Source organism: Choristoneura fumiferana, chromosome 17 (assembly GCF_025370935.1).
Source record: "Choristoneura fumiferana chromosome 17, NRCan_CFum_1, whole genome shotgun sequence".
Lineage (NCBI taxonomy): Eukaryota > Metazoa > Arthropoda > Insecta > Lepidoptera > Tortricidae > Choristoneura > Choristoneura fumiferana.
Window position 1 is genome coordinate 17117048 of NC_133488.1, and position 13175 is coordinate 17130222.

The following is a 13175-nucleotide window of genomic DNA, read 5'->3' on the forward strand; positions in this document are numbered from 1 at the left end:
TGGGTAAATCAAAAAATATTTTTTATTTTTTAGTATTAAATAAAAACAAGTACCAACAGGTAAATGCTAAAGCTATCAAATAAACAAACAAATACCGAACAGGTAAAGTAAAGCTTTTTCCCATCTAAAGTTAATACCTATATATCACCAAGGTCGCCACATTTCTGAGCTCGTGCCTTGAGCAGGCGACTTTGAACTGGTGTCGGCCTCTTCTTTAACCTTTTTATCTTCAATCTTCACAATACTGGATTGTGCTAAAGATTCCGCTGTGTGCGTTATAACTGAGCTAATAGGGACCTCCCTCGGTCTTTCTAAGGATGGTCTTGCCACAACACTGGGTATACTTTCAGGGATAGTCAATCTCACAGGATAAACATGCCTTGGTTGTAGTCGATCGCATTTCTCCGCCGCCATTTCATAAATCTTCCCACTGGCTCTTTCTACGAGCAACTTCTCTGGCTCCAATCTTATAACCTTCACAGGAGGTCCCGTTGTTTCTGTAGCCGTTCTTTTCAGCTTATTCCTCATGGAATAATCAACCGCTCGTTTAGGCGACGCGTCTATACCAATCTTGTAGTTTTCTACGTCTATAACTATCGACAACGGCTCCATACACTTCTTGTTTCTAAGCGCTTCTTGCTTCAGCGTTTCTGGTGATATGGTGGTCGAGGAAACTGTGGGTTTTTGCGTTTCTGGGCTGGAATCCTGATCGGATGCGGATCGACTAGGGGGTGTCGGGAAGGGGAATTTCTGAACGGGACGAGGCGGCGTTTCTAGCTCCGTTGAAGAGTCGCAAGCGGAATCACAGGAGAGTGGGCTCAAAGGTGGACTGGTGGGTCGTGTTGCTCTGACACAGTGAAAAGCGCTTGGTCTTTCATCATCCAGTCTTAGAGGATCAGGGATTAGGGGTGGGTATTCCTTAGGTTTGTGTAGGCGTTCGATGCCATTGATGCAGGTGCTGAGGTGGTTGCCTAGGCGGTTTCTTAGACCAGTGGGTACGCTGGCTAGCCTGGACAGGTATCTCCGGACCTCGACGGCGCAGTCCCCGAATCCGGCCCGGAACCGGTGCAGCACTGCCGGGTCGGCGGCGATGGCGGCTGCGAGTTGCTGCCGCTGTAATGTTTGGAGGTGTTTCACGGTCAGCTCTAGTATGTCCGCCTTTTCGAGCTTGGAGTGGCGTGCTGGCTGGAAAAATTAAAATTAAATTAAAAAAAAAAGAAATCATAGGTCAGTATTTTGGTTAGGAATTGGAAGCCCGTGCCAGAAGGCACTGTGAGGATTCTTTGCGCAGCGGAAAGATGTTGAATGTTGATATTATATGGTTGTAAACTAGCTTTGCCATGCTTGTCATTAGGTACTGACATCAATTAAAAATATTCTGTTTTAAGCTTTCGCGATTCTAACTCATGAATAATATCATTTCTGGTGTACAATAAAGAGTAATTGTATTGTATTGTATCACCCTGGATTATTCATCATCATATTCATCCCAGCCTGTATTTGTCCCACTACTGGGCACAGGCCTTCTCTCAGAGTAAGAGGGCTTGAGCCATAGTTCCCACACGGGGTCAGTGCGGATTGCGAAGAATTTAATGGTATTTGTCTTCACAAACAGGATTTTACAGGTTTCCTCACGATGTTTTTCTTCGCCGTAAAGTTCGTTGTAAATTTCAAGTGTAATTTCTCACATGAATTTGGAAGAACTCAGAGGTGCGAGCTGGGGTTTGAATCCACGATCCTCTGCTTGAGAGCCCATAGGATAAACCACAGCTTTTTATGTTATAAGTCACGTAAAAAGTTCGGACAACCCGGGGAAATTGTTTTTTTTTCCAGCGCAACTGATATTTGCTGACTTTACCTATAAGTTAGTAGGTAACTTACGTCTTTGTCGGGGTCCATGAGCAAGTCTTTGAGCTCATTCAGGCAGTTGTTGATGCGCGCGCGCCTCTTCTTCTCCATTATCGGCTTGTTCGTCTGCGGAGCACACACTAGATTAGAACCATGGACACCGAATTGCGTTATGCCTTCAATTTTTAATTTATTTTGATGAAAATGATAACTGATTACTAATAAAGCAAATAAACTTGCTAAACATACATTTTTCTTTTTCACTCGCGAATACTTTTACAATAGTACTTTAGGTAATCGCGCTTTGGGGTAAAAATATCGATATTTTTTACTCAACTCATTGATATATTTTTTAATTATCACTTGCCCATTCCTAGTCTAAACTTTACTTAGGTATTGTAATTAATGAACCATCACTCCACTATCACCATCACTTTTTACTCACGATATTCACCTTTCGCAATTCAGCCTTTGACAGGCCCTGCTCTGCAAATCCACTTTGTGAGTCATCATCATCACTGCACGGCATTGTCACTAAACTACTAAAACCCCTAGCCTTTACTACTAACTACTAAACTTGACCACACTCTATGACGTCCCGACTTTGAATGACAATGAATGAACCGCGCGTAACATTAAGTTTCCCGTTTGATCCCGGTGAATTGAAACGATAAATTGATGTTGTCTTGCTCTAACTAGGGGCTTCTTGCGGTGGGAACTGTATGGGAATGTATTGTTTTCGTGCTGTCTCGCTCTACGGGGGAACCTGCTGTGTGTAGCGCTAGTGGCTCAGTGGTCAGGAGTAGTAGTTGTATCGGGTTCGATATTTGGAAAGTTTCTTTTTTCTTTTCACTTAAGTGTTATTGTAGAGAAATTGAACTCTAATATAAGAGAACCCTGGCTCCAACTATTGTAGTTATTTTAAGATAATTCTAGAAACATTTGAAATCATCATCATAAAGGTCAATATTGATGTTTACATGTGATGGAATTTGGTAAGTGAGTAGTTTATTTACATCGGTTTAAAGACATTTATTCCCATAAGAACATACAGTTCACTTCTATGAGATACAAAAATATTCTTAAAACTATAATAAACTCCACCATGCTCTCAAAATATATAATCATAGATGTATTTTTTTAACTTAGCTTTAAACAAACTTAAAGATTCACATTCTTTAATATCTTTTGGCAGGTTATTGTACATTTGTGCTCCCTCGGATAAAATATTCCGTTTACCGTAGCCAGTTCTATGCTTAAATACTTTTATTTTGTTCGTGTTCCTCAAATTATGCTTAAATGTTCTTTTCGTAAATGTTAGTTGTGAATGTATTTCCTTCTTCAGTATTTTTAGGGCTCCGGAGCCAAAATGGCAAAAACGGAACCCTTATAGTTTCGCCGTGTCTGTCTGTCTGTATGTCTGTCTGTCTGTCCGTCCGCGGCTTTGCTCAGAGACTATCAATGCTAGAAAGCTGTAATTTTGCACGGATATATAAGTAAACTATGCCGACAAAATAGTACAGTTAAAAATTTTAAAAAAAATTTTTTAGGTACCTCCCATAGACGTAGTGGGGGTGATTTTTTTTCTCATTCAACCCTATAGTGTGGGGTATGGTTGGATAGGTCTTAGGTCTTTTTTTGCTAAGACGATTTTTCGATTCAATGATTTGTTTGCGAAATATTCAACTTTAAAGTGCAAATTTTCATTAAAATCGAGCGTCCCCCCCCCCCCGTCTAAAATCTAAACTGGTAGTAAATATATCAAACTTTTAAGGAAAACTATAACGGCTAAGTTTGCTTGAGAATTATTAGTAGTTTATGAGTAAATAGCAGCCTAAGGTATAAAATATACCTAAACTTGGAAGATTCCGTATAAAATACGATATTAGAAAAATATTACTTAATTTTTTCGTAATGGCTACGGAACCCTATTTTGGGCGTGTCCGGCACGCTCTTGGCCGGTTTTTTGATGAGCATGCAAGTTGAAAACGTATAAACATTGTGTGTAAAACTTTTACAAACACGCAGTTTGACAGAGATGGAACAGAAATTTTGTCAGTCTTTAGAGCCGTTTCCGAGATCCCCGATATAACTTTAATAATAAATAAATATACAAGAATTGCTCATATATATCACAATACGATAAACAAAAAGCTAATTCTCATTTCAATTGTTTCAAAAAATAACAAATACCTGCGTATTATATATTTTTATTAAACCCAAAGTGAAGCTACATCCGCCGCCCCTTATCCTGTATAGCATGGGAATGCAGGACCGTTCGCGCACCCATCAAGTAGCGCATTAACCGCATACGACCGCCTCACAAAAAACTCTACACTTCATAGATGCACGCGCTCTCATAAAGTAACACATTTATTTCCACGCGCACCTTGAAAGTTTAACTCCGTACTTTATGTTTTCTACTTTAAAGGGGCTGGAGGCTATGAAGTATGGAGTTTTTTTTGGCAGGTGAGCGTGCGGTGGAACTTGGTACTTTATGGGCAGGGGTTGTTCCCACGGAGTGTGGGAATGTGTAAAGGTGCAAAGGGTGAGGTTGCCGGCTTTTTGTAGTTGTTTTGCGATTTTTGCGATTATGTGTTAGAATTTGCTGGGTTTTTGGAAAATGGGTCATGTTTTTGTAAATACTTCTATAGTTGTATGTATGTATGTATAAGGTTCTGTGACTGTGTGTAAAATGTGTTTTAATTACTAACCGCCGACGCAGAAAGAGAGGTGTTACAAGTTTGACATTAATGTATCTGACCTGTACGTTTCGACCACATTGCAGCGGCCGTAATCGAAACGTCGAGGTAATTTTGCCAATATGTACTATATTGTAGTCGTGATTAAGTTCCGAAATATATTACTAATTAAATTGAATGTTTGAAACACTTTTATACTTCACTTCATCCATATCCCTTAGCCTAATCCAATATGTATACTCAAAGCTAATCCGTTTTTTTTCAATTTGTCTGTTTTTATCTATTTTTCTAGGCCAGGTGGACTTTTGACTGACCTTTGCCTTTACATACCGTCATACGAAAAATAAATATTTAATTAGACCACTACTTTCTCTCACGGTCATCAAAAACCAAGTTTAAATTGCAACTTTGAACACACTACATCGTTGCAAACTAACCCGTAATGCAACGTGTTAAAGATGGGAACAAAACTTTTTAAACGCATTTCTGAGGTTGCATCAAGCATTCTACAAAGTTATTGTTGCCGTTACAAAAAAGCTCTTTGACTTTTAAGTTCTAACACGAAGGGTTGTTTTGAAAAGACTTTGTTTATGTTTAACGGTAATTTAGTTTGGTTATTGGCTGTTTACCCGACTGTGACAATATTGCATGATGGTTAATGAATGGAAGTGAATAGATAATTTGATGTCAGATGTCGTGATGTGTTAAAGAGTGGGAAAATTCTGTTACACCATGCTACTATGGTGACTGTACCATTTTAATGATATTTGAGGGTAAAAAACATGTTTTCGTGCTCTAGTTAATTAGTATACGTAGTTCATATTTATGGAGATGAATTATACGTTAGTGAATATGGGTGGGCCCGCGTGGGAACTACAGCCCAAGCCCTCTCATTCTGAGAGGAGGCCTGTGCCATGCTAGTGGGACGGATGCTGGCCGAGATGTAGATAGATGATTACCTGTTTATAATACAGTTTATAATATTTTATATTGTACCTTTTATCTCGGCACATACATTCTATTATTCAATTATTAGAGTTCATGTATCGATATTTTTAACCACCTTGGCCGCTCCGAAATATCTGATGTTGACTGTACTATGTTGATTGGATGACAATGCAAGGAAAATTAGCAAAAGACTTTAAATTTAGATAAGTACCTACCTAGTGGTGTTATGACCAGAGGCGTATATAGCGTTGTGCTCTTAACAACTCTGTAGGAGCACAAGATTTGATAATATGACTAAGGTAAGGTTATGTAGGTACAGTCAACTAGGTACAACGATATCAATGCGGCCAAAGTTACGAAAATATGCAAGTACACACGACCTTTAATTTTAAGTTTTGGAACTTTGTAAGTATACTTTTTTTTACTTTGGCTGTGTCGATATTTTTGTAGTGGACTGCACTACACCAATAGCTGAAAGATGTTGCATTCGAAGACATATCCTACTTAACTTACGCGTCTCTCAACTCTCTCTCTTTAATAAAAAAATCGCTCCACTCCACTATCATTTTCTTAAGTACCTATACCTACCTAAATAAAACAAGACTTGATCTAAATCATTTTTGATGCTTGTACAAATATTTTCTTAGATTTTAACCGAAAGCAAAAGTGCATAAACGCAAAAAAGATGCTTTTTCTAAATCTTAAGTTCAGTAAAGTCGTGTGAACGGGCGTGAACCCTGTCCCGTACGCAATAATACATTACAACCATACAAATTCCAACCCTAATACCTAGGCAATAACAATGCCATTCCATGCATTATAACTTTGTACAAGATATTTTATAAAATACGCGCCATTCAAGCGAATGTACATCTTATTTCTGCTAGCATAAGAGTGTTAATGTGAATGATGACGTCGCAAGAGCGTAACGGGTCACTTCCTTCCCGGTATGGGAAGTAATCTATTAGGTAGGCAAAAAAGGGATACTTATTGACAGGAATTGGTGCGGTCAGACGGTGTGTGACTTTAAGAAGATAGTACCTAGAGATCTAGTAGTTAGGAACAGGTTTTATACAGTATGTCCGCACCTTAATATTGTAAGAGAGTTTAGAATAAAAATAAAGCCTTATGTATTTTATGTTTTTTCCAAATAAATAAACACAAAACAGTCCGCGGCACGTAGCGTACCATCTCACATCTTAGCATATATATGTCCCACTGCTGGGCATGGCTCCTCTCAGAATAAGGGCTTGAGCATAAATCCCACGCGGGCCCAGTGCGGATTGGGAACTTCACACGCGCCATTAGGTTATGCAGGTTTTCACCGTAAAGCTCGTGGTAAATTTTAATTTTATTTCGAACATGAATTTCGAAAGACTCAGAGGTGCGAGCCGGGGTTTGAATCTGCTTGAGAGGCCATAGGTCAACCCCCATATAGGCCACCACGGCAGCATTTCCTTCCACCAGAGATGTGCGATATGTTTTTCATGAACCAATAGACGCTTCATTTACCTCGTCTCGCTCCGCTCAGCTGTTTCCACCAGAGATGTGCTGTGCGGGTATGTGTAAATGAAGCGTTTGTATTGGTTAATGAAAAACACATCCTCGCACATTATTGGTGGAAACGCTGCTTAAACATGTAATTAAATAACTGGAAACCCAAAGTCGTTTTTTCAGATGAGTAGAATCGATTACACTATACAGGGTGGAAAGTTGAGATAGGGCAGCAATACTGGGTTAAGACACTAACTTTAGTTAAAATGTTCAGTTAGTTGTCTACATACTGTTTAATTTTCTTTAAGCATAAACTTTATGCCATAAAGGATTCATATTCGTAAAAAAACAACATGCGAAAGTTTCATTTTGCAAAAAAGTACTTACCACGAACTGTATGGAAAAAGTTTTCTTTGATTTGTGGGTGTTCTAGTACTCTAAACTTAATTGGTCTCAAAGAGTGTTGTAATCCTTGATAGAAATGGGACCGATTGGCATTAAAAATAAAAGTCAAATCTGTCGATTTTCTCGTTGACTGTATACATTTTTGCAAAAATCTGTGAATGTCGATTGTCATCACTCAAAAAGTTAGTAAAGGTCTCCTAAGAGCATTTTCGTGTAGCAGAAAGGGATCTAGTAGCTGCCCTTGCTGCGCCATCTCAACTTTCCACCCTGTATACTTTAAAGAAGATTGTTTTTTTTCACGGTGCCCAGTTTAAAAGTTACGCAGTTAGCATAGGTATAATACCTAACCTACGTCAATTTAATATCTATTCTGTGGTGGTAGCCAGTGCTAGCTGGCTTGTTATTGGCCGTAGTATAAACGGTTTTTCAAGGCAAATCTAATGATAATTTGCCCCACTAGCATCAAGAAGAATTTCACCATTACATTCGCCTTTCAATCAGACAGATTAAGTAAATAGGAACCGACTAAAATTCGGATTCAAACAACAAACAGAAAAATCTAATAAGATTTCTCAGACGAAGTTATCCTCAAAAACTAATCATGTATCATTTTTTCAACATCCTCAAACTTCGTTTCCCATACAAACAGGTGCTTAAAAACCTCCCTTTTACTATCAACTCGTTTTTATTGAGTGGGTGGAGAAAAAAGTACGTATCCGCTGTTTCCGGGTCCGCCGGATGCGGCAAAAACTCCATTGTTGGGAATCCATCAATATTTGGGCGTCTTAGGTTCATTAATGTGAGAATCATTGACTTTCCAAGCTTTTGGGGGTATTTTTGTGGAGAATTGTTGACATCTTTTATGTTGTTTTTTTTTTAACTGGCTGATAGTATGCGATTGCCTTCGTCCAAGGAGATCCGCAAACGTAAGAACGATACATCTGTCAGCTCCGGCTATCTCACTCTCACCATCCTTGATGTATGAACGTAAATACACACCTACTTACTTTGGTCTCATCTGCAGTTTTCACCAGGTGAGACAGGGTAGGGGTCAATCACGGGTCAGTTTTATGTAAACAAAATCTTACCCTACCCATAACATAGATTAAGCAAATAAGTCGGCCGTACTCCAGATGCCGTATTGCCTAACGTTTCTTACGCTCGCGATCGCTATCAAATTACAGTTTTTGTACGCGAAATCTGTCATTTGATTGCGATCACGAGCGTCAGAAACGGTAGGCAATACGGCCTCACAGGTCATGCGGTGACTTCACCACCAGCAAACTTAAAAAAGGTTATGGGCCCGGAACAGTAATTACCGAGAAAGATGACATGACACTAGCAACCTTAACCCTAATTCTCCATAAAATCTGATTAAACTGTAGACAAAATTTAATCCTATGGTGACATCGCGAAGTTCAAAAGAAATGTAAATGTTTTATAAACCAAATCACTATTTGCAAAAACTTGTTTTTATTTTTATTTTTTCTGTTTTAATTTGTATGTGTAATGTATTTTTGCGAATAAGCGAACAAATATTTCTATTAAATAGTACCTAGGTTGATAATAATATAATTGATATCAATAGGTAATTATGCCAACAGTTATATGGACGCGCAAAATAAAATTAAAATAGTAAATTCTTTAACACAGCCATAAGCTACAATCATATCGATATGCAAAACTACCGACGAGCTAAAATACTCCTTATCATAAAGCAATATAATACAAATTGTAACTGAAGTGCAACTGCCTTCCTGGTTCACCTATATCGTCATATTCCCACGGTCATGCGACAGGTGTGCTACAGGGAGTGGGGGTGTTCAATTTTGTGTTTTGGTATTCATACATTGGCTTGGTTTTTCAATGAATCGGTAAAGTAAGCCGTGCTTATGTTCGTTAGTTTGAATAAAATATTAAAGTTATGTTATATTTAGAAGGTGCTTTATACATTTAGATGATATTGACCCCTAATAATAGGTTATGTATCTAATATCTAATCTATATATCTATCAAGGCATGAATGTGAAATCGTTTTTAGGGTTCCGGAGCCAAAATGGCAAAAACGGAACCCTTATAGTTTCGCCATGTCTGTCTGTCTGTCCGTCCCTCCGCGGCTTTGCTCAGGGACTATCAATGCTAGAAAGCTGTAATTTTGCACGGATATATATGTAAACTATGCCGACAAAATGGTACAATAAAAATAAAAATAAATTTTTTTAGGGTACCTCCCATAGATGTAAAGTGGGGGTGATTTTTTTTCTCATTCAACCCTATAGTGTGGGGTATGTGGGTATCAAGGAAAACTATAACGGTTAAGTTTGCTTGAGAATTATTAGTAAGTAGTTTAAGAGTAAATAGCAGCCTAAGGTATCAAATTTACCTAAACTATGGAAGATTCCGTATAAAATACAAAATCCTTAGAAAAATATTACTTAATTTTTTCGTAATGGCTACGGAACCCTATTTCGGGCGTGTCCGACACGCTCTTGGCCGGTTTTGTGTAATATGTCAGTATTTCGACTCTACATACCTACAACGGCTAAAACGCTATGCGACCATGCCCGTTTGAGTTTTGCGCCATTATCACAGAATATACAATAGTACTAACGTAACGTAACGTGCCATTATTTTAATTAGGTACCTACGGAAATCGTATCTCGCCCGCTAATAAATTCGCAGAATGTGGTTGATGTATGTCCCGCAATGTACGACCAATAATGCACATCCAATATTCGTGTACTGTTTACAAATTACATATGGGCACAAATTATCCGGGCGTGCATAATTAGTACGTAATACATCCAGGGTTACTATTACTCGGGCGTACATCAACCGCACCCAATTCGCCAATCACCTCGACTTGACCGCCTGAGAAAGATTAGCGAAGGCACTTCCCACTTGCCATTGTCGCTGCCACCTTGAGCGATTCATCCTTTGTGTACCACACAATGCCGGCCCTTTGGTAAAGGGATACGGGATTGGCTTTTTTGTATTGATTTTGGTTTTTGCGTGTGAAGACGTTTTATGAATTGACAAGTGCTTTTGTTGTGTGTGGCCTAAATTTAAACGAGTATACTTATACCAGTCGTAATAAATGCAACGTGTCTACCATCTGGACACTGACCGAAATCCAGATATAGATGGTTTCATCTCAGGAATATACTAACACACGCACACAAACATCACGGTATTCACATTTATCACATTTAGCAATTTTAGGTTTTAAGTTTGACAATAACGGTACAATAGTGACAGATTGCTAGCCTGTCGCCTACGGTATACCTTGGCTTAACCTATATCCTGTCGCCTCTTACGACACCCACGGAAGAAATGGAGAGGTGTTATTCTAACCCGACACCACACGGGAATATTCTAATATTGTAAAATATTTCATTAGATGAATATAAAGATCTTTTCAAATAAAATTAAGATATGTTCAGACGTAATCAGTCATTTCTCCGTACCGTGGCGTTTAGTATGAGGCTTTGTACATAGGCTAGTAATACAATATAATATCAAGACGTTCTATTGGGTTTTTCCAGGGTACAGAAAATTATTTTACACAACTACTAAGTACTACACCAATAAAACGAATAAATATATAAAATCACGTTTTATTCGAATATTAAAATGACTAAAACATTTACATATAGGTAGAACATTTTAAATACATTTTGTAACTAAAATACGGATAAGAAATTCCAGTTACGAATTGTACTTAAAATAAGTATAAAACGGGACGATAATATACAAAATTGCACAACTCTCGTTACATACATGTCTTAAAATTTTAAAACCTAGTCTAGTTTCATAATAAATGCATCTGTAAATGCCCTGTTAGTAATAATTTGAGATTGATATACCTACTGGGACAATATCGACTTGAATCTAAGAGCCGAGGAATTTAAATATTTTCTTTTCTTATGAATGAATTCGAAATAGTTTTCATTATTTTAACAAGCGAAGTAAGCCAGTTTCCAATAAGCTAATATTATCAACATTGACGTACAGCAAATCTAACGTACTAAATCAAGATAAGATGTTCTTCTTGGTCTTATTGATAGATTCTCTTTACTTTATAATGGAAAATATAACTAAGATTGAGAGTTTTTTCATTGTCAATAAAATCATTTTTGCGTTTCCTTAGAAGGCACACTTAACAATTTTGTTATAAAAACTACAATAAATTTGGTGAGTCCTTATGGATACAATGAGTTAATAAAATCAACGTCGATCTTAGTAAGTAATATCTTATATAAGAGTGAAGAAAGTTTAAAAAGGAAATTCCATTTCCGTTCAAAAAACAAATTTAAATTAGATCGATTCTACAAGAAAAATGTCAAGATGTAAAATAATTATTAAGGATGTCAGTCAATCCTTAATAATACCGACGTACCTGGACCAAAAATGCTAACAAATACTGAAGTAAAGTATATTAGTAATATCTGTCATATTGTCCCATGCTTTTAAAATATCTTAAAATTAACTTACATTATAATTTAACTACGTTATCCTTAAAAATCGAACATTCACAACTCATATTTTTGGCAGTAGGTACTTTACAGCTAGTAAATAAAATAAAAAAAACGTTAAATCTATCTTATGAGTTGTTAATCCAAATCGAACATACATTTTGTTAAAGTCAAATCTCCAAATTTAAAGTTAAATTTCGATAAATCGTTTACTATCTCTGGCACTGATCTATCACAGAAATTTTACATTATTCTAAATATCAGATCATTACTAATAATAATTTGAGACTTTCATTGTTAACCTTCGGACAAATAAAAACTGATTGAAAAAAATATTATACATTGTAAAATTAACAATAATGAAAATATTTTAAATTAATAAGTGAATCAAGGAGAATAAGCGATCGTAAATACTTTCTTAGAAAGGTATTATTATGAATAAAAATAATCATTATTATACAACACAAACATTGAAAATAACTAAATAACATGCATTGGAACTATATTTTAAATAATTAAATGGAAGCAAGACAGGTAGCCCACCCGGGGCAAAATACGCAAGTTTATTAAGGAACACAAATATTGCAACTGTAACCCTAAGTTTTATATTCAAAAGCACAAAATACTTAGGATTGGATTCTTTAAACTAGTATCAGTAGAAGCTCTTCGATAAAATTCGCTACATTCATTCGAAATGGCAGTTAGATTAGATCTGTTTTCTACTCAATTGATGAAGCTTTAAAATGGATGCTAAGGGCCTACGCTAGCTGGCGCGGGTGTACGGAGCGGGGGGACGCCTGCGGGTGTGGATAAAGGTAGAATTTGTCGCACGTGACGCGTGCAGTTGCCGCTGCTCATACTATTTTTCAATATGTCCACCCGCTCCCTGCAAACCATGTCAGCTGATATAGTCCCTAAATTTCAAAATATAATCACTTTACAGCGGAAGCAACTTTAGGGCAACTTGGCTGCAATCTACCGGTATTTGCGACGCACTGTTACATTCGGCTGTTTAGTTTCGGTACAAGTCCTAGGCCATATTGTCCAACCCTCTGAATCGCATCCACAGTGCTTCATTCTGCCAAACGGTTAAGGAGGGTAGAAATAAATGGTGAATGCAATTGCGACCGGCCACGCGATAGACAATAAAGCCTTAGAACTAGTGGACCGTTTAATCTCGTGAGCTGCATCATCTATGGTAGGAACCAAACTGCCTATCGACCAGTGGCGGTACTAGATCAAACTTAGACGTCAGCGTCATCAGATTTGTGAGGACTTTTTATTTCCCCAACCGGATAATTAA

At 37.5% G+C, this 13175-nt stretch overlaps 1 protein-coding gene across 1 annotated transcript; it reads right to left on the reverse strand.

Annotated features, from left to right (window-relative positions):
- On the reverse strand, window positions 1-2942 carry LOC141436889 (uncharacterized). The gene is made up of 3 exons (XM_074099988.1): window positions 2303-2942; window positions 1882-1974; window positions 1-1185 (listed from the first exon to the last, which is right to left on the reverse strand). The coding sequence occupies exons 1-3, from the start codon at window positions 2375-2377 to the stop codon at window positions 145-147; spliced, it is 1209 nt and encodes a 402-aa protein (XP_073956089.1). The 5' UTR covers window positions 2378-2942; the 3' UTR covers window positions 1-144.
- Between the last annotated feature and the right edge of the window lie 10233 nt (window positions 2943-13175).